This window comes from Anopheles gambiae, chromosome 2 (genome assembly GCF_943734735.2).
Source record: "Anopheles gambiae chromosome 2, idAnoGambNW_F1_1, whole genome shotgun sequence".
In the NCBI taxonomy this organism is placed as follows: Eukaryota; Metazoa; Arthropoda; class Insecta; order Diptera; family Culicidae; genus Anopheles; species Anopheles gambiae.
In genome coordinates this window covers 103,203,614-103,229,151 of record NC_064601.1, presented here as the reverse complement: position 1 = coordinate 103,229,151, position 25,538 = coordinate 103,203,614, and the positions used below count along the sequence as shown (strand labels likewise).

Sequence of the window (25,538 nt, the reverse complement as noted above, 5' to 3'; positions counted from 1 at the left end):
AATAGATTATTCAAGAGGATATTTTGTTTTGAAGCAATTCTCTTTGGAAGCATTCATATCCATGGAAACTTGATTTTCCTGGAGCTGCCACATCATCGATACAATCATCATTTATGATCCATATTTTTGTGTCCGCACAAATGAAAGTAACACGTGTATACGACCCAAACATAATACAGACGGTCTCTGAAATACACTATCAATGAGGACCGAAAACGGTCGCAAAATACGCCAAATAATCCCGTATTTTTGCTCAATTCGTCACCATCAAAATGTCTCAAAAATAGCAGCCAAAATATTTCTAATTTTCGTTGTTGTTGTTGTTGTTACATGAAACATGGGTTACACATAAATGAGCCACACAATAACATGCAATACGGAGAGATGACGACTGACCACCTCTCGGTGAGTCCTCAGGATGAGGCAGCGGTCTGTACACAACACATACATATGATAAATTCCACACTGAGAGTTACTATGCTAAGATCATTAAACTGCATTCCTAAGCTACTGAATTCTGAAACCAGAGGTAACTAGAATCATTAATTTATAATATGTCAAATGACTAACGCTGTGTATGAGGTCACTGAGTCCCTTGAGATTTAATTACTAGAAAAGGGTTTTTGCTGGTCCGTGATATTAACGAGTGGAGCACACAGCTAAATATAGACGCCTTAGCCTTGGGCTTAGGAACATTATTATCTGGTCTACCTACAAAAAGTGTAGCTCTCTAGGATCATTAAGTACACAGGATAAAGGAAGGTTCTTGGTCTATCCATGAAGTTATCTTTCATGTGTTGAACGCACACAACGTACATATTTGAAAGTCCCATTCCATGAGCTTAACGTCAGTGAATTAAAACCATATGATTGAAACAATTGTTAAACACATAATGAAAAAAAAAACATAAGATTTCACTTTATCTCATTCAAACCATTTCTGATTAAAAGATTCATATCCAGGATTGTCAGTATAGAGATTCCAGTTCAAATAATCTTTGATGTTTAATGAATGAAAGACCTACCAAAAAGAACCCCTTAAGCAACAACGGCAAAATCACAACAGAACATAATATTCGTTCAATGTACACGTTTGGAATGGATTGGTACAGAGAGTCCTCATATTACAAAAAAGGAGACTCCCCATCAACCTCATGTCTAGGCAACTCCATGATGCTCAATTATTAGTTTCAGAGTTTTTAAAAGAATACCTTTCCAATCAGCACTGCTAATGCAACCTGATGTTGAATATCCACAAAGGATAATTTCACTTTTCTCCCCCATCCTTCGCTCTCCCGTATACTCAAAAACACAGCTTATCAACTTCAATGGTCTCCGGTTGGCCGAAGATGCAACGAGCCCTCACTCATCATAAACGCAGCGAGTCCATCAAATGGACAGATACGCACTCGGGCCACGCGGGCCCAACCGACCAACTGAGTTTGTCAAGCGCTGGTGTGTTGTGATGTGTCCGATGATGGGGTATTCCGGTTTTTGTGATCATGCGAGCGCTGGTTCAGCTAATTAGAATGCTCGTGCTGCCGCCGTGCAAGTGTATCGCCGCCGAGCTGCAACATGCTCATGGCAGCAGCACAATGAACTACGAACTCCCCCGATGCCTCCGGGCGGGCGGGCAAACCTATTTCCCATTCCCGGGCAGTAGTGGTTGTACCGAAACGCGTCCAACCCCGGATGCATTCATTTGTCAGCGCCAACCGTGCACATGTCACCGTACTGTCCCTGTGTTGCACAGTGCCCGGTGAAGATGGTGCGAGAGAAAGAAAGAGAGAGAGAAAGCGAGAGAGAGAGAAAGAGAGAGATAGGGTGGGCGTCAGTGTTTGAAACATTAAAGCGCTCCAGCCTGGAGCGCTCAGTTCCGTGTGACTTCTTCCGTGACTATATGGGGCGCGGTTCATAGCACTTTGGAACACGCAACCCTCTCTCCCTTTCCTTTTTATCTCTCTCTCTCTCTCTCTCTCTCTCTCTCTTACGCTTCTATTTGTGTCTCTCTCTCTCTCATACAAGCACACATTCGACGGTAGATATAAGAGGGAGAGAGGAGTGAGTGTGTGTCTGAGTGTGTAAAGCGGAAATAAAAACAGCAGAAAAAGGACATCGTGATGGACGCCACACCCTGCCTGCTCTATCGTCCTTCTTTTTGTTCCCATCAACGTGTAGCGAGGGGGTGGGTAGATTGATTCGCGAACCGGTTTCTTATCCCTTTCGCGTTTCCGTACGACCGAGACGACAATGAGGACGACGACGACGACGACAAGTCAATTGTGTCGAGAGGTTAATGGGAAGCTCGTGTTGTAGCGCCGTTGCCGATGTTGCATGTTTCAAACTGCACTGTGTGCGCTTTTTTTTGTCACTGATCACCCCACCCGGCTTGTTGCCGTCCCTGCGCTTTCAAAATTGGATCCTTCATTGGAATTATGTTCAATGGGCCGTACCACCACCACCACCACCAATAACAACAGCCATACAAAGTGGTGAAGCAAATGAAGGGAAGAAACTCGTCACTCGCGCCCTCGCAGACGGTACGCTTTTGAATCCTGAGCAAACGGGCTGCAGCACGTCACGTCATGCCGGTGTTTCATCGTGGCGGTTTCGATTCGCACCAAAAAAAAAAAGAAAAGAAATAGGAAAACTTCCCCCACCCGGATGTGTCGGCACCTGCAGCGTGTGTGCTGAGCAAACTTGTGCTGAGCGCGGGTGGATGTCATCAGCCTATTTCAATTATACTCAAGGTCGGGACGGGACCTGGTAAGGTCGGAACGATGCATATCCCTATGCACACATACACACATACACACACAGATCTAGGTCGTGGTGGGATGGTGTCGGGAGCCGGGAACGCATCGCTTATGCAATAATGTGCATGTGCATGCTAAAGTGGCCCGAGTGAAGTGGATTTTGTGGCAGCACGATCTGGAGGACGATTGCACAAATCATGCCGCCTCCGCTACGGGTTCTGCCGGGTGGGTGGAGGTGGTGGTAGTAGTAGTGTGCGCGCACGAGTACGCTCGTTAGCAGCAGTAATCGCATCTTCCCTGTACGCCGCCCCACAAGGGATGGCGGTGCAATAAAAAAAAAAATATGAAAAAAACTCAGGAGGAGCAGCAGGACACGAAACCCACCTCGGTACCACCGCCAGCATGCAGTTGCGACGGATTTTATCTCGTTTTCTCACCGAAATGGGCAGATAAGGCAGCGTTTGATCTCGTTTACGCTACATTAGGCTCACTTGTCCGAGCAAAGAAGAGGAATACAAAAGTGGATGGCAGAAGAAGGAGAGTGGGAAGTGAGCGATAGCACAAAATGGATCCCACATGCACGGGGGGGGGGGGGGGTGTAACGGGGTTGTTTATGGGGTGAAGGAAAAGGGGTAACATTTTATCGTTTATTTATTCGATTAGGCTTGGGATGGAGCCCCTGCAATCGCATACTGTTACGTAGCAGCTACGGAATTGGAATGTTGCTTAGTCGCTAATCGTGTGTTTGTGTCGTTTCTTTTTCTTCTTCTTCTTCTTCTTCTTCTTCTTTTTCAACCATTTCAGTACCACCCGCCAATTCATGAGATGCTGTTGCAGTAATAGATCGTCATGCTCGATTTTGTTCAACTCCTGTATACACCTTGAACCAGTAAGTCAAAGCGTCCATCGTTCAGCGCACCTAGAGGCGTAATAATCAAGCAGCGAGTTTTGTGCCAACAACTTTTTGCTAAGCTCTCGTGTTGCTGTTACAGTTGCTTATATGTATACTAATTAAATGTGTGCCATTGTTGCTTATTTGTTCATTTTATTTTTTTCTAAATTATCAATTTTTAAAGCCCGTTGCGCAAGCCGTTTTGGCAAAGAGCGAATTTGTTGATGTTTTGTTGTGACGTCTTTATATGTTCCTATATATACATAGCATTTCCTGTTGCATTCGATGTTGAATGTCCCGTTGATCTGTTCTTTTCTTCTTTTCTCCATTCTTTTCTTTCCTGTTTGTGTCATTTTTTCTGCTGCTGATACTACTACTTCCAATTCTACTACTACTTCTACTACTACTACTGCGATGGTTATCATCATCATCATCATCACCATCACCATCATCACAACTTGCGTACTACTACTGCTGCTGCCGGCTCTTCACTTGTGTGCCACATAATGTCACATTGGGCACTGCCGCCACTATTGATTGCTGTGCATTGTGCTGCCCGGCTGTGTGTATGTGTTTTTGTTGCTGTTTTATGCGTGTGACTGTGCGTGTGACCAACATCGACATCCCATCAACTCATCAACCATATCCTGCCTTCATGAATCGTATCATCGTTAACCTTTCATCGCCGGCGGTTGACCGCTCGCCACCCCACCCACACGCATGCACGCTAGAAACGCCTTCACTCGACTACATCGGCAACCAAAGTAGCGCCCATCGTCTCGTCTGTTAGTGAATGTACATGTTTTAAACGTTCGTTCTTCACCTTCTTTCGTTTGTCTCGCTCTTTTGCTGGAGGTTTTGTCGACAGGTGTGTGAATGTGTGTGTGTGTGTGTGTGTGTGTGTGTGTGTGTGTGTGTGTGTGTGTGTGTATGTGTGTGTGTGTGTGCGTTTGCAATTGTGTGTGACTTTAGTGCGTCAGAGGGTTTGCTACTTGCTAATCATGATTTAATCAGGAGAGGATAATTTTTGTTTGGGAAAAGGACCAAGACTGTAATTATCATTAGTAAGGCTGGCAAAAATATACTGAAGAAGTTTATGTTTTGTTAAATTATTATCTGTATGTGAGTATCTGGAAGTTCTCTTCGTTTTATGCAGATTGTATTTCATCTGTCGACTGTGGTGAAACTTGCTCCCAGTGTTTGGTAGGATAATTATGTAGGAAGCGATGGAACTAATTGCAATTAATCCATCTTGTTTTAAGACAATTTATTTGCATTTGTTTAATGATTTTCTATATGGCTTCGAGAGAAAGTCACAGTTTTTGTTAAATTACAGAGTTATTTGATGCTAACTTACATACTAAATCATTGGATAATTATATTGGATCATTGGATTTTATAATTAGGATTGACACTTGACTCCTTTTCATTGATCTGAATCATTACATGATTTAATTTAGCTAGAAAAATTTGCAAAAGAGTTATTTTTTATTGTAGTTTTGACATTCAGCAGTGGTAACAAAATTATGTTTTTTTTGTTTAAATTAACATAAAAAGACTTCAATTAAAATAAACCTAAACGATGAAATATGTAAGGAAACATTAAATAATACTCGTTCTTGATTCAAGCGTTCAAATTTGATTTGAGGATGATCAAATTTGTTTGGATATCTCGCAAAAAAACATCTTCAAATTTATTTTGAATGAATTCCATCCCAAACCCACCACCATCATCTGCAAGTACACCATCACCATCATCATACCACTACTTACTGCATCTGTATCTAGCCGCATCAGTACCATCCATGTTGTATGTCGTGAGAATGTGTTCCGCGTAAAACGTAGCGTAATGAAAGTGCATAGTGTTCGTGTGTTTGTGTACAAAGTTGTTTGTTGAGTTTGATTGGACGCGAATGATATTTTATTTTTTCAGAAGCGTAACGATTGGATTTCCGACGCATTTGGTAGAGTGTGTTAGTTAGTGCAAAAATTAATCACAAAAAAAAAGATGATGCAAACGATGCCGTTCAACGTCAGGGTTGTAGCGTTTAAAATTGCACGAACGGAACATACTGAAAATGGAACTGAATGCTGTAAATAAGGGAAAAATAATGCTAATACGAAAATGGATTTTAATGCACCCAACAATAGGTCACACATACACCACATTCTATTTGTAAAACTCGATTTGGAAAATATGTCTTTAAAGAACGCCATGGGAAAGCTCTCACATCATATCGTACACAACGCTGCTCGAATAGAGATATTTGTAAGCGTAGTTCAATTCAACGGCGTAGTTTTCCATTCAAGCTCGCACCGTGTTACTCCTCCAAGCAATGGGCTCTTGAGCAGGGACTGCAGCCTAAAGCTCGCAGCCCCGAGCACCCTCGGTTGTGAAGAAGGCGCTCAAGCGGAAGGACAACCGTGCCTGGGCCGAAGTAGCCTCGTCAGCTCGAGGCAAACTGAAGAAGCACAGCGTCATCGCGTTTGAAGAGCGGCAGAAGAGATTTGGTCAAGATCGCCGACGAACAATGCGTTTCAGCAAATCTTGCCCTTCCCATCATACATATTAATATTAATAATCAAACCAGATAAGGCCGTGCGAAACATAAGCACTAAGCTCCTGTGCACTGCACCCAACAAAAAATCGTGCCGTCAGGACAAACACACGTGATTAACTGTGACGTTTTGACGTTACAGTGCCACTTTGATCGCTGAAGTTTGGTCTAGCTTTTATTTTTTTGCAGATTAAACACTGCTCAAATCAAGACAGTGAAGCTAAAAGTAATCCCGCTAATCTAAACACGCCACGGAACGGGACCGACCTTCCGATGTCGGCTTCACAAACCCGGTCGTGCACGGATGGGTGGTGTTGTTTTGTTTTAGTGTTGTTTAATGTACTTACATTTACACAACCACCCGATCGCCGCCACACCACGGCGCTACTTACGATGCAATAAAGGAGACGTAAAACGCCCCAAAAGTTGGGAGTCACCGTAATAGAGTTGTTTTTGATTTACCGCCCTTCATCAGCCCGCGCTCGCAAGGGGGGGGGGGGGGGGTAGAGGATGGCTACCTCGCGGTGGAAATATTTTCGGTCGGTTTGGTCGGTGATGGGCCACGTAAGAGGATGCACCGGGGACAAATGATTTTATCGCTTTATGGTGCGGTGGCATCGCTGGCAGTGCTGGCTCACCACACGCGTCGCTCGATGTTGAGGGACGATGTATTGTGATGTAAATGAAAATGAATTCGTTCGTTAGTGATAGGTGTAGCAGGCACGATATATGAAGCATCATAAAAATAAAGGACAGATCAAGCCAGTCGGGTTGGCAGTGCAGCAAGGACAACAGTGACGCGCGGTGCTAAATTGGATTTTGAATCACAAAAACCCGCAGAAAAGTCACACACCACACGAGTAAAGTTTGTATTCTTGGGGAAGCATTGTTCAGCTAAAGAAAGCATAATTACTTCTGGTGTAGTTTGGAGGTGCCGGGATAGTTTCTTCTAGAATCTAGCCGGTATCACCAGAACCAGACCACAGACACATTGTAAAGCTTAGAAACTTTGGTCAGGAAGAAAGCTAGAGATGCTAATTGTTAATACCTCAGTCAAACTAGGTCATAGTGCGTGGTGCTAATAAAAGTTACTCAACGCCGGAATTGCTTTTGTAAGTCAATGATGTATAAAATGGCTTTTTCTGTGTTCAATTACCATTATTGTTCATACAAAACAGTTGTTTTATACCTTAAACAAACTCAATTCTTGAAGAATGTTGTTTTCCTTCTTCGTAAGCCTTTTTTTGTGAAAGGAACAACCCCAAGAAGTGTAAATTGGCATACAATTTCTATGAAAGCTATACAATTGAGATAGTTTGTTGAGGAAGTAGAAATGATTTATTAATCTGAGAATACTTCTTATTCAAAGAGCCAATAATAGTAGCGTGCTAAACATAAAACATAATATCCTTATTGCAACACAGGATTGCTGCAAAAACAAAGCAACCCCAACAATGAAGCAGCTTCAGCAAATTGAAGTGTACGCGCAAACAGCAAACAAACAATCAGACTAGATCAAACATTCAAACGTTAGCTTTCGTCAGCGCCAGCCATGTGGTACGTTGCGCGACTGGTATGTGGTTCCGTCGCAGCATAAAGCAGCTCGTTCCATCCATCCATCCATCCGTCCATCGGAATCGTCATCGGTGGGGCGAATTCGTGAATGAAATTTTTGTTTACTGCAGGATACAAAATAGATGAGAAACCGTTGCTGCTGCTGCTGCTGCTGCAAGAGCGCGATGGAACGATAGTGACTGATAGTAACGCGGGGCCAATTTTGCTGCGAGAGAGCATCAACGAGAAAAAGGGAGATATGCTGAAAATTGAAGGAAAAAAAAAAGCTAGAGCGAGAGAGATACCACGGCAGATATACTGTAGCAGGATTTCGGTTCTAACCGTCCACTTCTCGAAAGCTCGCGAAGTTGCCAAACGAAAGGATCGAATGCAATGTGCTAGAAGGGCAGCATAGCTTGACAGTCCTTCTCATTTCCTCCCACCACTCAGTCGGAGAGCATCCACACGGCACCATAGCAACCCTTGGCCTGCGCGGTACGTGCTCTTTCGGCAAGGGTGGTGTCAGGACACTCTCTTCGGCACATCTCTTGCTCTCGTAGCTCTCTCTCTCTCTCTCTCCCGTCACCACGTGTGCGTGTGTGCGTGAGCGTGTGCAGTCGCCGAGCGCAGCATCCGGACGGGATTTTCCACCAGTGGTTTTGTGTCGGTGTTGGGAAATCTCTGCTCTTGCGAGCAACATTTTCCTCGGTCGCGCTCTCCCGAGTGATGGGCGAACCTGTGCGCGTGTACGTGTAGTAATCGTCATGTTGGTAGTGGTGAGCGCCAGTGCCACTGTGCCACCGAGGTAGGGACAAAAAAGTAGGGCTTTCCCCCGAAAGACTCGCAGCAGCTCGCAGGAAACGGAGGAGTTTTTTTCGTCGGTCAGAGCGCCCATGCACGGTGAAGCATTGGTCTCGAACGTCGTCCGGGTGGAAAATAGTTGATCAAGACACGGTAGTTTGCGTTTGAGTGCACACACACACGCACACACACACAGTGTGTATGTGGCCAGGATAGTGTAGTGTTGTAGCCCATCGATGTGGACCGTTCGTTTCGACTCTGACGGAAATTAGGTTATGACAGTTTGGTGCTGTCTTCCCTCCCTGCGTTTTTGGGAGCAGCAGTGAGCAGTCGGAGTCAGTCGCTCGTGAGTCGTTTATTGGGACACGCACGTCTCGCTGGGTTTTGGAAGCTGGTACGGCCACAGTCGCAGCCATCCCTTGCCGTGAACAAGCGCACGCTTTAGGTGGTATTGTGCAGTGCAGGTTCGTGGCTTGTAGCTTGCCGGGAGGGAAATAAGTCTTGTAGAACTACAGATCAAAGCAGAAGCGACAACAGCATCCGTGTTCCGACACCGTTTCGTCACAGCATCCCTTTCGTGAGTGGCTTCGGTGAGCGGTGAGCTGTCGTCAGTGCCCTCTCACGATGAGCCATAGGGGTGACTAGTGTGAGATGAACAACCTGCCTGGTGAGCGTACGGTGTGTCGGTGACCGTGTCTGTGATGCACACAGTGAAAGGGATGCTGGCTCGCTGCTCATCCGCTCACCCGATCGATTGAAGGGTGGTCGAGCGAGAGCTGCCAAATGCGTGCGCGTGTGTTTGTGTGCTTCGACGTACGGTTGTGCTTGTGTGTAGTGTCCGTGGTTTTCTTTTTTGGCTGTGCGAGCTCTGTAAAGCAGGACTCAGGCAAACGCGCGTGTGTGTGTGTGTGTGTGTGTGTGTGTGTGTGTGTGTGTGTGTGTGTGTGTGTGTGTGTGTGTGTGGGGCTATTGTCGACCGTTTTCACATGCGGTTTTCATCGTGCAAAGCGTGTGCGTGAAAAGTTGCCCGTTTTTCGTGTGGTCGGCGGATGCGGATGCCTTTTCCGTTCGGTGACGTATTTGGGGTGTTGGTTTGTTCTCGACTCACCGTGAAAGGGGGCGAATTTTCTTCCTTTTTTGTTGCCGATTCTGAGGCGAATCGTGTGGGCACGAGCGAGGCAGTGGGTGACAGTGGTCGAGCAAGGGAAAGCGAAGTGGATTTAAAACTCTGTCACTAACGAAACAAGTAAGAAACGGTGGAAAAGTGTAGTTTTTCTTCGGTAGCAGATACTGTTGGCGCTTGGCAAAAAGAATTTGTTGACAGAGCTTTACCCGTCCCTCTCGTAGCATGTGCAGTTTCTTGCTCATGGGTGCATTTTGCACAATTTATAGTTTTCTTTAAGATGGGTGTGTTTGACGCATCGCTTTCTTCCTCTTAATTTTTCGTTTGTTTTCCTTTGCCTAATTGACAACACAGTTGAGATAGAGCGAGCGAGAGCGACCGAGAAATAGTGTACGTGTGTCTGTGTGAGTGTATGCGAGCGTGTGTGTACGTTCGAATTCGAAAGGAGCTGCCCGACCGAGACACAAACAGCCAGGAGAGCAGAAACCAAACACAAGTGAGCGAGAGCAAGAGAGAACGAATGGAGAGAAAAGTGTGATTGAAAAGTGCTAAAATTTTACTACATCTATAAGCGAAAACCAAAAAAAAAAAAACACCTCGTATTTCATACCCGCCACCTGCTGTACATACAAAAACAAAAAAAAACACCGAAAATAGTGAACATTTTTATAGCTCAACAACAACCCCAAAGTTGATGTCATTTGCTAGCAAGCAAGCAATCGAACCCAAACGACAACAATTTTCCTTCTCCCCCTTCGACGTTAGCGTAATATAATACAGTGAAAATCTCCCCTCCCCTAGCAGTCAGTCAAAAAAAAAAAAAAAGACACCCCATTTTGAGAACACAAAACACGAAAGCTTCGAAAGAACGTTGAAAGACGTTTTGTGGCAAAACAAAAAGGGTTGGCAGAAAGTAAAAACGGTGGCCAAAACGGTGCCAACAGGCAAAAACCCCGGCTAGAGAGCGGCCACGGTGCGAAAAAGACACACTCACGCGTAAGACAAAATGGGAGCTAAGGGTAGCGTAGAGGCTGCCAAGATGAACGCCGATGGCTGGGGCCACTTCGAGGTATGTTTTTCCACCACGGATCCACCTTTTCGTTTTTTTTATGCTTTTGTTTTGTTATTCGTTCGGTTTTACTTTATCCAGGACCACCGCACACACGTAGCATTCTTTAAATAATAAGCCTTTCGTTTCTCTTGATTTTCCTTTTCTTATTCTGATTTCCTATTGCTCTTAAAACACTACTTTCTACTTTCCTTACCACTGTTAGCTTACCACACACTCCCGTTTATGTTCTCTGTGCTGTGCAGTCTAAAATAAATACAAAATTATAAAACCTAAACGCTAAAATTGGTACTACGCGTGTGCTAGACCTTTATATGCTGTAGGGGCCCGGACAACATACGCCAGTGTGTAAACGCTTTCTTAAGGGGCTAGTTTGTAAAAAGGGGAAAATAAAAAAAGAATAAACAATTAATTTAAATCCACACTTACCGATCCCGCTAAACGGTAACTACGACCATCTACTGGCAAAAACGTAAAAAAAACGTGCGAACAGCAATAACGAACAACACAAAGAAAAAGAACTACGCTACAATTTATGAGAATGATGCGAACCAATCACTGTGTGCGAATGAGCTTTGGTAAATAGTGCAGCCTGCAAACACAAGCGCTAGCCCGTATTGCGACAGGTTCTTGCAGCTTTTTTGACTCCCTTCAAAAGTGTCTTGAGATTTCGTTCCATTTCGCGTTTTCGTTTCACCGCATTCTCGTTTCTCTAACCTTAGTGTACAAACGTTGAAAAGCCGCTGTTTGTGTGTGTTTGTCTGGTTTTTGTTTTTCTTTTCATTTTGACTTTTTTTGTGTGTTAGCGTAGGAGCTGCTGCTGCTGCTACTGTGCTGTATCTGTAGAAGAATCTTTCTTTTTTATATTGGCATTACATAGTATTTTTAAAACAGATTATGCTAACACTGTAAGCATAATCCTACTCGATTGTGTGTACTACTATTAGCTACTACTATTTTTTTGATTTTAACAAATATGCATCGCAAAAGATTAACATTTCCTAATTTTGCTGTATCCAAACGCGATTTCAAATTCTTCTTTCGTAATCAAGTTGTGTAATATTTATATCTATGTGTGTGTTTTCAACCCAGACAGTAGTATACAGCGTACGATGTGCGTTTTTCTCGTGCTGGTTTTGAAGCATTTGAAGCGTATTATTTTTGGTAGTTTGGTTAGCGCGTTCATATCATATCGTTCTCCGATGTGTAAATAGCTCGAAAAAAGAATTCGATCAGTATCGAGGTAATGGAGTATCGTTCATGAAGACACATAAAATCATTGCTTTCAATAATCGAAATACAAAAACCATCATTCTCATACCTGATTGTACAGCATTTGTACTATTGTTCATCGTAGTTTTGTAAAGTCTGCGTAGCCAACAGTATAGCCTCATTAACTCTAACACAAGCTCATGATAAACAAACAAGTTCGTGTTTAAAAAACCAATTCTTCGTTATACAAACCAAAGTTGATCATTCCTCCCTTAAATCTAATCCTTTACTTTGAGCCCTAGTCCTAAGCATGCACTTCATTAGATTTCAAAACAATCAAAAACCTCAATTATTATTCCGAACCACCACCAAATGCCAATCTCAATATCCTAAGCTCCTACCACCCCTCCCAAAAAAAAAGGAGAGAACGCCCCGTTCTTCACGTTCAATTCGTGCGCCAAAGTACTTGAGCACTCAATGTCAATTACGAAACATCCGGCATGCATAGTGAGACTGCACCAGCGCTCAGTGAGCGAGGGTGAGCAGCAAAGGCGCCGCCACCGCTGTCGGTAGCGAGCCGACTTCGTTCTAATCTCACCGCCGTGATTCTGCTTCCTGTCGATGACTGCTCAATGCCAGTGTGGCGGGGGAGTTGTATTAAATATAAATTTAGGTCAACTCGGAACTCGCCCCCGGACACCGTCCCAGGACGGATCGCAGCGGAGAGAAAAAGAGAGAAAGAGAGCGTGCCAGGGAGTGAGTGCAGGCCCTTTTCTCGCAAGCAAAACCCATCTCGAGATTGCACTTTGCAAAGCTGCATCGAACGCAATCCCCATTGTAAGCAGTCCGCGTGTGTGGGTATGGGCGGTTATAGAGCTTTAAACTTTTAAACCCGTACACAATGCCCCCGATGAAGAATGTATTTGCTAGTGCCATGAATTGAACGTACGAACGCGGTGCTACTAACCCTGCCTCATTCGGTACGGTGCGCCGAACACGCCCTTAAGGTACCAACTCACCCGCCCGCAATAATGCACCGAGCGTGGCTCCCAAAACTTCTCTGCACACATCCTTTCACTCGATGCCGAAAGCCGTCGAATGCCCGCGCCTTGCTAGCCGTACTAATACACTTCGTTGCGTTTCTCTTCTCCCTCGCCCGAAACTGGCGTCTTGTAGCGTGGCAGCCGTCACTACAGCCACAGACATAATCAGCGGTCCCAGTCGTTGAACCGAGGCCAAGCTCTTTCACGAGCCGATGTCAGTGGGATGTGGTGACAGCAAGGAACCTCAGGTAACAATACGATCCCCAAACCATCCCGCCCCGAACCAGTTGGCGCAGATGGCGCTGCGAAGGCGAAAGGGCAAAGCCCGTATTCCCAGCGGTCCACTGCGTCTTCGTAATCCTTCGCAGCGCCACTAAATTCCAACGCTCTCGTAACCCTCGGGACCCCCCCCACCCCCCCCCCCCCCCCCTTTTGCCCGATGCCGTGAACTCGCTCACAATCTCTACAATGTCTCTTTCGCACATCTGCTTTCCGGAAAACGACAGGAGGACAGGCTGGGTGCCCAAGTTGCGCTATGGGTAATAAACTAAGCTGCTCGTGTGCGCCGCTTATGCGGAAGGCATATCGTTATGAAGATTCTCCTTGGCAAGCATCCCGTAGGCGGGACGGCCATCTCCTGAGGTAAGGTTTACGTTTGTGTTTGTATGTTAGTCATAGGGGGTGGTGCCATAGTAGTTCCACTGTTGTTTTTTTTCGTGTTCGAGATTAAAAGGATTTCGGGAAAGCCGAAAAAACGATTTTCCGCTCAATATTCCTCCCCGTTCTCCGGGAGAATACGTCGGAAATGGCCTCGTACAGTGGGGCGCCGTTCTTTCTATCATTGGAAAAGATCGTTAATCTAGCTGATCCGGGTTTTTTTTTGTTACTCGTGCGAACCATCATTACAGGTTGTGGGCAGAAGTGTTCCACGTATCGGCAAGCGGTGCCGGCACCGTAAAATGGCAGCAGGTGTCGGAGGATTTGGTACCGGTGAACATCACCTGCATTCAGGACTCGCCCGAGTGCGTATTCCACATCACCGCATACAACAGCCAAGTCGATAAGATCCTTGACGTACGACTAGTGCAACCGGGTAAGAATGAAACAATCGCACCGACCAGCCGTGCGTCCAGTCAAACTGACACCCAGCTGCTTCTCGTTTTAGGCACACGCATCGGGCAGGCCTCAGAATGCTTCATCTACTGGAAGGACCCGATGACGAACGATACCTGGGGCCTGAACTTTACATCCCCGATCGATGCGAAACAGTTCCGTGAATGTTGTGTAAGTATAGCTAACGATCTTTCATCCAGTGTTGTACTGCTACTTCTACTGCTGATTTGCTACTACTACCACTACTACTACTACTACTACTACTACTACTACTACTTCTACTACTACTGCTACTTCAACCGGTTTGTGTTTCTATGAGTGTACGCCATATGTGTACGCGTGAGGTAACCCTCACGAAACTCTCTGTCTAAGCTCTCTTGCTGTCTGGCTATATCTCAGCCCACTATTCTACACTGCCTGATTGTTTACGAGTATGTGTGTGTGTTTGTCTGTACTATCCGTATGTATGTGTGTATGAGTACATCGTGAGTCTGGCTCAACACTGATTGAGCCGTACGATCGCACGATCCGAACGTTTCGCACCCACAAACAACACAAATGCTCTGTCTTCACTCAACAGACACACACACACACAAACTCACGACCCACCTACCGCATCCAAGCGGCTGCTCTGCGGCTGTAGCTATGTTCTTACCTTTCACCCCATTCTACTTATCGCTATCACACCTGTTCTATCTCTAAACTATGCCGCTAATAAAATGTTGCACTATTATTTGTGAGTAAATGAGCATCCTCCAACTCCAACCACCTCCGGGCGACACCGTCCAACTAAACTCCAAACTCAACAACTCCTGCGCCACTCGCGTTCGAATCTGAATCCAAGAAAGTACGAGTGCGGAAACGCACCCAGAGGGCGCCTGCGATCACGCGCAAGCGATAAACAAAAACCCACCGGGTCCCTTATCACAATTACTCCCCCATCCCAACTCCTGTCATGCAGCTCCTGCCCCCACCTCCACCTTTCAAACACACACCTTCACCACCAGTGTTCCAGTCCAGTTGCGCGCCGTCTTCCCTGCCATAGCCATTCATCACCCTAATAATAGTGCGACGTTTTACAGTCGCCTTCTTTCAAATTTTCACGAAAGGCCTCCTCAAGCTATTCACTAAAACTTGATCCACCTGGGAAGGGCAAGGTTAAGACGAAGAGGAAACCGCTCAGCACGCCGGCGAGCCCGTCGCGCGCCCGGGAACCCCAGTGCACCTGCATGACCGCCGAACAGTACGCTAGGATTCGGGCCCAGGATCCACGGTATCGTGGTAAGTTTTGCGCCGAATTTGACATCGAGATGAGCGTCTTGCTATTTGACTAATACATGATGGCACACCTTTGTAGGATCATCCACCCTTCCGAGGGCTACCAACCGGGCTACGGAGACGGAGACGCTGCGTAGTGAAAAGATTGCGACGGCCACCTCCAGCACCTCACTGTACGACAATGTTGGAGCAAACAATACTCAGGGAAATACGATCAACAGTCAAGGTATGGCAGAAGAGAGTGTCATTAACGTTTTGTGAATGCAAGAAGAATGCAAATATTAGTTCCTTTTGAGTTTTTGCGAACTAAAATTAGTATTTTTGGTCAATTCAACCAAGAGATGTTAAGATCTTTAGAGTAGTCAATGCGTTAACATCTTTCTTGTTGCTGTATGTTCTATCGTAGAAGCTGGCCACAGACAGACAAAGTCCCAAGAAACAAGTACAATGACTAATGTTGGCACCGTCACCGGTACAGCCGTCACGCAGAATCATGTCGGGTCCCAGATCGGGCAGGATGAATCAGGTTCCGCCATGGGTAATCAACGTCCCGAGGAAACATCCAAATCGGAGGGGACCCAGGCCGGCGGTACATTGCAGCAGCCGGAACGCTCAACCAAGACCACCTCCACCGGTACCGGCACCAGGACGAAGGACTTCAATGAAGAGATGGTAGGTGTTGCTGCACTGTTCGCTTTGTCAGGCTCTTCTAACCCGCTCATCTTCTGGTGCCCGCTTCTTCTCTACTTCTTTTAGCCCCGCGATCAACACGACATGCATCACAACATCATCAACAACAACACGGCTAGACGTAACAAGTCCAAGAGCACAGAGGATATGAATGTTGGTTAGTGTTTCCAGCTGCTGAAAGTTACTTGCAAACGGTCGATGTAGAACGCTCCCTTATTAACGATCTTGCATTACTTCGCTCCCCAGATTCATCTACCATGAAGCGCATGCTGAAGCCAATGCCAAGTGCCGAAAGTCCCGTGACATCGCCGGAGATGGGCAGACGCCGTTACAATTACTATAACTCTGCAACCAACACTCCTCATACGCATCAGCACACTATTCACAATGCACATATGTTAAACAATAACGGCACCATTTCACGTAACGCTAGTCAGAGCTCCCGTTTCTCTGGCTCAAGGTGTGTATCCTTATTTATCATTAAGAAAATGAACTACTGGTTAATGCTAATGCCACTATCATCCTTTATCGACAGATCATCGCACGAAATAGGCAGAGGCCATCAGCACGGTGGACGCGGGCTGTATCTGGAGCTCGAGCGTGATCGAAGCTGCGTGGAGGGCTCACCACCATCGGATAACGTGATGTTCGACAATCAGTGCTACGCCACCACGCCCAGCTCGAGCAACGGCAACTCGGATCAGGATCAGCCGCCGTACGGACGGCAGAGTGGACGACATTCGCATCACCATCAGGTAGGATTGGCGGGACCGATTGCACCTCAATGGTGGCGTGGTGTACCTAACCCGTGTAACGAAATATGCTTATTTTCCCTTCTTTTAGAACCCTCCGAACGTTACTCCAACGCCGGGTTCACCAACGTCGCGGTTGCTGCTGGAGTACGAGATGCATCTGCGCAACACACTGGCGAAGGGCATGGACGCAGAGTCGTACAGTTTGCATACGTTTGAGGCGCTGCTGTCGCAGAGTATGGAAAACTTGGAGCTGGCTGAAAGCTTGCCCGGGTCCAACCAGCGCAGTCCGTATCCAATTAGAAGAAGTAAGTATATGGGAATAGTTAAATGAACGGTAGTACATTCGGAATTTAAAATTATACAACATCGAAGTCACATGGATTTATCAAAAGTTTTTAAAAGATATCCTTGCCAAGGTAGGACGTTTATGATGTGTTACATCGAACAAAGTATTTTGCAATTGCAACAAAATTATCCGGATCATCCAGTATCTTTGCATTCATCATAACCAGAATATTATTATTATCGATAACTAAATCGCTGGTTAATCAGTAAGGTGCAAAATCTAATCCATGATTCAAATATTTTAAAACAAGCAACAACTTAACTAGTAGGAACCATCTTATACATAAATTTTTGAGGTATAGTGAAATCTCTCTAAAGTGAATCTTCAAGGGACCGTCAGCTTACTGAGATATTCATGCTGAGGAAAACTAATAATGAAATGTTTCTATGAAATATCCATGAAACCACGAAAAAAATGGCATCCTTTGGCACATGTTTTTGTGAACTGCCACTCAAAACTTCATCTGAGAGAATTTCGGCTGCCTAATCGCATATGTAGGTAGGAGAATATACGCCTTAGGGAGATATTCATCTTGAAGAGACATAACATTAATGGAATATGAAGGGACCGTTTAAATGTTCATCTTAAAGAAATAATTCATCTTGAAGAGACTTATTCTTAGAGAGATTCCACCGTAGCTCTTTATTTGTTTGTTGGTATATGAATTTTCCTATCTCATATCCTAGCCTTGGACACCTTGGATTTTCAATCAAAGGACTTTTTGAATAAAAAATGTTTGATCAGATTGGGACGTAGATAATCAATACACTAGGAGAATGTGCTGCATCTCTGTATTGCTTATACACGCACCTAACAGTAAATTGACAGAATTGTACAAGGTGGTATTATAAAGGTGGTAGCGTTTTTGGGTACAGTTGGGATTATCAGCACATATCCTTTGAGATAAAGTGACTTTTCAGAACACCGCGATGACTTTTTCGTAACATGTTGATTATTTAAGTTATAAGACATTAAAGTTTTAATATTTCTATCTCTCATTTCTCTTCTTTTTTAAACGAATGCAATTCAAAGATAGTGAAAAAAAAAAGTAATTGATTTTTAAAGCTACTTCCCATCCAGATAGGGGAATCTCATTAATAGTCTGAATAATATCATTACTTTTTGTAAGCTATGTATCCTAGCATCAAATGTTAATGGACCTTTTCAAATTTTATGAAACGTTGAATTATGCGGCATCTCTAGAGATGCTTAAAGCCAGTTAGTGTAAAGACTCTATTATAAAATCAATAAAACACCACGCCTCTACATCGACTGCCACCTAGGCATCGACTCTATTGTAAATTGTGGCAGTATCGATTGCCTCAAAGAGCAATAAATAACGATATAATAATTTACAATATGTTTTATATCATCGCTTGAAATAGATGATAGATATAAAATTTAAAGGTTTTGCAGTTCATTGCGTCTATGCTCTATAATCCCTGTGTTGTCTTAGAAAGCAACCTGTAGACTCTAGTCTAGAAACCCTGTCATCTTTGGTGTATCTGTCATACGTGTGTCTATTAAACTGAATGCCAAATCAACAGCTGATCCCTCAAAGTTCTGTTTCCTGATACAAGCATAACGATCAGGCACGATTGCAAGAAAACTAACTGTACGTTACACACCCCTGTTGCTGCAAGCGAAATTTACATCTGATAATAATACCGTAGTTTATCCTCGTACGCATATGTACGTGTTTTAAAGTTTTTTTTATAATCTTTCTATTACCTATAGAAGAGTTATACAATTAGATGCATCCGCATCACGATGGGAAAAAACTTTTATTTTCGGGATACAGTTTATCCCCGTAATAATAATATGTCTTACTTTGATAATCAAAGGGATAGTTGTGTATTTTAGTCATATAAGCTAAATAACTGTAAATAGTCTTTCCATAACTTTCAACTCTCTACCATATGATATGAAAATGTTCATTGCTGGTGGGATACTTTCACGGCCAATCAAGCGTGTAAAATGTTACATGCAACTTTTCATGGAAAAGTTTTTGCTAAAAATAAGTTGTTGCAAAGCTTGTTTTTTTCATATTACATCTTTTTGAAGCCATCATCGTCATTGGTGGAACCATCGATAAACTGATTAAAAATTAACCCTTTCTGTCACCTTTTTGATCCGCTTTTGGGTCCTCGAAGAAAATGGAATTTGTATGCGGCAGGTACAAAAAAGGCACCAAAACAAGCACACAGCCTTGTTTGCTGTTCTGATGTGCAAAACCCTGGAAATAGAATTTCGTGTGAGGCACGAGCGTTTAATTACGGACCATCAAAGGATTAACGGTCCTTTAACAGCGACAGTGCCCAGAACGACACAATTTAATAACATCAACAGCAACAACAACAACACACATACATTCCTTTACCTATCGCACGTGCAGCGCTCGGAACCCTTCTGAAAGGGCACCTGTTACCCATCAGCCGTTGCACGCCTCCGCTCCAATTTGTAGCAAATGGAGTTGAAAATTTTGAATAATTGATTAAATTTGATTTGAACGGAACGTCAGACAAGGGCGCTCTCTTCGGTTCGGGTTGACATTTTGTTGCCAGCGATGTGAGGTGCATAGAAGGTGGGGGGCGTATGAGGAGAGCATTCTGCTGTCGAAAGGTAATTTGCCAGATGTCTTTCATCCATCGGCATCCCAGCACAGAAAGCGAAGGATTAGTTCGTGGAATTTTCCCTATCGTTTTTGGGAACAAATCCCTTTTGGATCTTTCTTGGGGAAATTAATTTTGACAAAGCAGAAGCACCGATTTGTGTGTGTTCTGTCGTTCATTTCTCATGTTTTTCTTTCATTACCTTCACAGGCAGTGCCAAATCGTCGACACTTCCGCTACCACACCGTCTCGGTGGCAACGAGCGGCCGGTGACGGTACGGGAGCGTGATCGAGACCGCGACGGATACTACAGCGATCGCAATGAATTGATACGTGAGCGTGAGCGTGACCGTGACCGGGACCGAGGTTATCTCAGTGATCACAACTCCAAGTAAGTGTAGCTCTGCATTGTCAACTTTTTTCAATTGAATTTAAATACTAATTTTCGATTCTTTCCGTCGCAGCAGCTACTCGACGACGACTCGCTGTGCCTCATGCATCGGCGAGTCGGCCCGGGCACAGTGGTTCCGCCACTCGGACGGTTGGCGCTCGGGCAGCTCCACCTTTGGGTCCGGCTCCGGACCTGGTTTGGTTTCGTCACAGAGCAACGCCGGGGGTGGCCACAAACGGTCCCCATGGGACTCATTGCCCTCGCTACGCCAAGACTCGAGCCTGAACGACTCCGGCTACAAGAGCAATCGAGCGGACTCATTCGAGCAAAGGTAGGATCTTTGACACATTTCATTAGATGAAGAACAAACAACAATGATTTAATTTGGTAGTTACTAACCTTTAGTTTATGCAGTGTCTCGATTTAATATGGTGCAAAACAACTTTACCAAATGTTGGGTAAATTTAATTTAAAAAAATAAAGCAAAAAATGTATTAAATAATCGATACCAATTTCACCCATGTTTTTTACATACCAATCTATCTACATGTTACGTCTCAAGGGTGTAATTGGACTCTAAGAACTATGTTTCACAATTTGCTCTGAAATGTTGAACTTGCTTGATTACTGCTGATTGCTTTTTGTTGTCTAGCATAGACGATTTATTATTTGATGTGCCAATTCTTGCTACAGAAGGGTAGATAGATACAGATGTCTCATGAGGGCTATTCTTAACCAATATATAATTATGGGCAGCATTGTGGCTCTGGTTTGAAACCAGTGGGTTTAGGTCATAACCATAAACATAAATCGAAACGAGGGTAGATGAAAGTTGTCAATGGAATAAGATATCTTTTGCTCCTTTTTCTTGGTTTAAGCAGCTTTTGCGCTATAAAGCTTGGCTAGGATGTGGATGTGATTCTAATGAGTAAAATGTAGCATTGATAAACATATTCTTAATCCATAGAGAGAGAGAGAGTAGTTTATTAAATCCATCTATTTTAGGTCATAGTTATGAGATGATACAGTGATATCATTTCGTAATCTTCCTCATTTTGTGATATTTTAAGTGAGCTTCGGTTAGAGTAGAGATATTAAGTAAATATTTTGACCTTCCGAGATAGTCTTGCATCGAGGAAATCTAGTAAGGTTGTTAATGCACTTCGCAATAATGACTTCAGACTATATGGTATTAAATCAAATAAAAAAAACAGCAAATAGATATACTGTTAACAAACAAAATGATCTATGCATCTTCTTCCTTCTTGCAGAGGCGTCTTCGACAGACAAGACAGCTTGCGCTCGGACTACATGAGCGACCGGGAGCCACGCTACGGAATTGTGCAGCAAGCATCGATCGACAGCACCGACTCGCGCCTGTGCTACCTGACATCATCCGAGGTAAGTGGTACACATTCTGCAGCTCTCTCATCACACTCCAAAATTAAATTTGCTGTTCGAAACCATCCGAAAGTGTCCCACGCTGTCTGACAGTGTGATTTGACCTTTACATGCTTTACCACAAGACATTTTACCATATCACACACACACACAATTGTTTCCTGCAAACAAAGTTACGAAACGCTCCCGTGCGCTAAATCAAAGCGCTATTCTTTCAAAACACAAATGAATTTCGCATTCGCCAATGTAGGTTAAAATTACCCATCGCTGAACGTATCCAGCAGATACATTCCAGTGAACCATTTCCACTTCACCACACTGGAACAGAGCAATGCAATTTCGTCCCCTATTGAAAGCCAGTTTTACTTATCCCAGCTAACACACCTCCCTTCCGTTTCCGGATCGAATCAAGTTTGCATTCATTCTCGAGCGTACCTTTCCCGCACCTTCACTCCACTTAATCTCGTTCGCCTTGCATCGATATATTGGGAGCGTTGTGCCTGTTCCCCCTCCAGAAATATCCCCCCAGAGAACATCGATGGCCCGATTGCACCTTTCACAACTTTCCCGGGCCCTTTGAACGGGAGGAGAAGGAGCTTCTGCATTCGGTGGAAAGTTACATCCACAAAATGGCGAGGAATTTGTTGCAAGCCGTTTCGCGCACCGGTCCCATACCCGGGGGTGTGCCTTGTATGATTAACTTGGAAACATTCGAAGCAAATGGCACAAGAATCCGTACACATTCCGATGGTGATAAAGGCGCTGGCCCGGTTCGCTATTCGTCCGACAGATGGGCACCCGCCGTGCACGTGCAAAGCCCGTGCCCTCGTACCCCCGTACTCACCAGCCCGGCTTAGCGACTGAATAGCTGTTCGTTAAACTATTTTGCAACAGCCACCCGGCCACCGGGGCATCGGGATGGCTTCGATCGGGTCGACAAAATGCGCTCGCTGTTGATTGCTCTGGTGATTTTCCGCCCCAGATCCCACCTCCTGTGGGATGCCTTTGTGCGGTGCGGGTGCGGGATTGCCAACCGTAATGTTGCTTGCCAGAGACCGCCGGGCTCACTAGCCCTCCGGTGTCTTGAGTGGTATAAGCCGAAAGGTTGGTGCTATTGATCAGAGGATTTGCGATTAATAATCCTATCAGGAGATTAGTAAGGGGATTCAAAGGGAACGCTTCATACCTTTGCAAACCACTGGCGTGTGCTTTGAAGCAACATTCAAAGGGAGAGAGAGGACGAGGCGTCGATGAATAGAACCGACCATACCAGCAAACTATATTTTGTGCTAAAATGTTACAAAATTTGCCCCAACAACAAACTTGCTCCTTGCGGCGTCGCTAACCCATTTGAACGGTAGCTTTTGATGAGCTCCAAACACCAGCTCGCAAGCTCGATGCTATCGAGCTTTTTTTGAACATTAATCAAATTTGGATCGAGGGGTGAAACGTTACAAGTTAGCAAAAACCACAAAACGCTTCCCACCGCCCCGCCACCGCCGCACCGTGGCGTATTTATTAAAACTATAAAGCTTCATTACGTGACGCATATTGATGTAATTTAGCGCCCGTTGCACGATTGAGTGATTATGTTTCACTTTGCCCGGAAGTTTCGGGGTAGTTTTCGGTCGGCAAATAGTTTCACCGAAAAACTTTACCCACGGGACACGGTCGACGTCTGCAACGGGTGATGGAAAAGTTGGCTGCTCCTACCACTCGACTTCGCCGTTCCCCGGATCTGGCACCCTCCGGCTGGGGTGGTTGGATTTATGCGAAACGCTTCACCCGAATGGGTGGCACTGAGCAGCCCCACCGGTTTGTAAAGAGTAATCTAATTACAATAATTTCCATGAAATGTAACATAATTAATGAGCAAAAAAAAAGAAAACTTTCACCTCGTACCGCATTTGAGCACCCGATTGCAGCACTGCGAGACAATTTGGTGCGAAGCAGCAGTAGGGACGAAAATAGGACGAACCATAAAGCTAGTTGCGAATGTGGCGGGTGAGGGAGCAAGCTGGGTGCAGAAAACTTTGTGCCGCAATGTGTCGAACCCCACCGTAGTAATGTGACACACGGACTGAAGTGTTGCGTAAAAAAGGGGCGAAAAAAAAGCTACTCCAGCTCGAGTGTTGAATGTGTAGAGTTGAGTTGTGTTGCCTCTTTATGTCACACTGCTCACACGAAATGGAGGATCCGTGTACAGCGTATTGCATAACCTGAGTAAGGGAAGGTCCAATTAAAGTGTTGCTAGTTTATGTGTGTTTGTTAGTGATGATGATTAAAGATAAAGACATTAAAGAGCTAATAGATCTGTATCGTATCCATCCTATTAAAGACGAATGAACAAATTTAGCGACACATTGAATTTATGGTACATTACAGCTACATTAGCTTTGCATAGTGAGATAGCTTACAAGGTCCATAAAGTCTAATTTCTATTGACTGTCTTATATTTTGAAACAACATTATGTTTGGAATTCCTTTTGTTAGTTGAAATAAAGATAAATATGATGTATCCCAAACATTTTTGAAGTTGAAGTTGACCACTGGTATAATTTCGGAAGAAATGAAGATTATGAAGAGTTTAACACATTATATTTAAGCTTAAAATTGGATGTATGAAAGCTTGTTAACTTTTACATCTTCATGTTCGTCGATCTGTCATCACGTTGCTACTAAAGATTGCATGATCTTGAAACACGGATCATTCATCATGTTTGAAGAAATCAAGCCTCAAACAGCATCTACATTTTAGTCTCGCTTGGGTACTGTTCAAGAAAAATTGAAGAAAAAAACATCTACATTTAACCTATGTACCATAAATTCTGTTACATGTATCCATATTAATCATTTCTGTAAGTCTATTCTTCAACACTTTTAACCCTTTAAATGCAATATACCCATGCTGAACGGGGAAAAAACAGAAGCAGCAGCTACATTCCTTTGAATGTCGATTGAAACGATTTGAGAGACAATGTGCGCCATACTTCCGAGGCCACAACAAAAGACTGTGTCGCGACCACTAAGTATTTCAGAATTTCCACAAAAGTCTACATGATTGCAAAGTGTAGCCACCAACCAGACGCAACTTTGTAACAGCAGGCACAAAGCAGGCACGCACGGTACAGCGCCTCCGAGCCAAAGTTGAGTGAAGCCTTGTCACATCAATGCCTTACCGATCAATCCTGCTGCCTGCTCTAGCCAATGTAGTGCACAAAGCACCAGCTGCTGCTGGGGAACTCCTACATCTAACAAAAGGGATACGGTTAGCAAGAAAAAGAAAAGAACGACCGAAAAGCCACAGCGAGCCGGCCGGTCGCTCCGGATGAAGCTACAAATCTATGACAACTTGGAGATTTTGGATTTTCTACTCCTTTTATCTTGCGTCTCGCTGTTATCCTTTATTTTTTGTTACCCCACGAGGATGCTTCTTCATCGCTTGTGGTACACTCGAGCCTGCCTGGGTCCTGCGGTTGGGCGTTGAAAAGTTTTGAATGATTTTCCTCCGCTCGTCACCGGGTGTGTCTTCCCGTGGTCACAAAAACAAGGAACGCCGATCCGGTACGGCGGATTGGATCGGGCAAAGCAAACCAACCCGTTGCTGTCATTCCACATCCGCTGGTGTCCCGCATATGTCGTCCCGGATGGGTTTGTTCTTTGTTTGAAGATACACATACGTGAGTGTGCTTGTGATCGTGTGTGTGTGTGTTTGTGTTTAAACCATCGAGGGACCAAAGCAAAACCACATCCAATGGCGACGGTTGCAGTGAAACACAGCACAGGAAAAAGCCCGTTCTATTGACGTACCTTGTAAAGCTGACTTTATTCCTTCAACAACTTCCCCTATTGCTTCAACCAGCAAGAAACCGGAAAGAATAAAATCTCATGTGTGTGAGTGTGCAAAGGGTTTAGAATTGGAAGAAATTCCCTCAGCATCCGTT

The 25,538-nt window shown here is 44.5% G+C and overlaps 2 protein-coding genes across 4 annotated transcripts in view; both read left to right on the top strand.

The window, feature by feature from the left end:
* Nucleotides 1-10,690: 10,690 nt before the first annotated feature.
* LOC133391247 (uncharacterized) lies at nucleotides 10,691-13,540 on the top strand. Its single transcript, XM_061643481.1, has 3 exons — nucleotides 10,691-10,753; nucleotides 13,142-13,256; nucleotides 13,515-13,540. The coding sequence occupies exons 1-2, from the start codon at nucleotides 10,691-10,693 to the stop codon at nucleotides 13,238-13,240; spliced, it is 162 nt and encodes a 53-aa protein (XP_061499465.1). The 3' UTR covers nucleotides 13,241-13,256; nucleotides 13,515-13,540.
* LOC1277171 (protein still life, isoform SIF type 1) overlaps nucleotides 13,521-25,538 on the top strand; it is a 97,489-nt gene continuing 85,471 nt past the window's right edge. The window contains exons 1-13 of one of the 3 annotated variants that reach the window (XM_061643453.1): nucleotides 13,521-13,650; nucleotides 13,917-14,101; nucleotides 14,174-14,292; nucleotides 15,231-15,402; nucleotides 15,479-15,625; nucleotides 15,806-16,071; nucleotides 16,156-16,246; nucleotides 16,336-16,549; nucleotides 16,625-16,844; nucleotides 16,933-17,149; nucleotides 20,013-20,193; nucleotides 20,270-20,524; nucleotides 21,465-21,594. In XM_061643453.1, coding sequence (XP_061499437.1) covers nucleotides 13,544-13,650; nucleotides 13,917-14,101; nucleotides 14,174-14,292; nucleotides 15,231-15,402; nucleotides 15,479-15,625; nucleotides 15,806-16,071; nucleotides 16,156-16,246; nucleotides 16,336-16,549; nucleotides 16,625-16,844; nucleotides 16,933-17,149; nucleotides 20,013-20,193; nucleotides 20,270-20,524; nucleotides 21,465-21,594 — 2,304 coding nt within the window. In that variant the 5' untranslated portion in view covers nucleotides 13,521-13,543. Of the gene's footprint in view, nucleotides 13,651-13,916; nucleotides 14,102-14,173; nucleotides 14,293-15,203; nucleotides 15,403-15,478; nucleotides 15,626-15,805; nucleotides 16,072-16,155; nucleotides 16,247-16,335; nucleotides 16,550-16,624; nucleotides 16,845-16,932; nucleotides 17,150-20,012; nucleotides 20,194-20,266; nucleotides 20,525-21,464; nucleotides 21,595-25,538 lie in introns of all 3 variants that reach the window. The other 2 variants (XM_061643452.1, XM_061643451.1) reach the window with 2 other exon arrangements.

Excerpts from the sequence above, each read along its gene's own strand:
- LOC133391247 (XM_061643481.1), top strand. The coding sequence starts at position 10,691 with ATGGGAGCTAAGGGTAGCGTAGAGGCTGCCAAGATGAACGCCGATGGC. Across the intron at positions 10,754-13,141 it reads ATGGCTGGGGCCACTTCGAG|CGTGGCAGCCGTCACTACAG; the intron begins GTATGTTTTTCC and ends GGCGTCTTGTAG.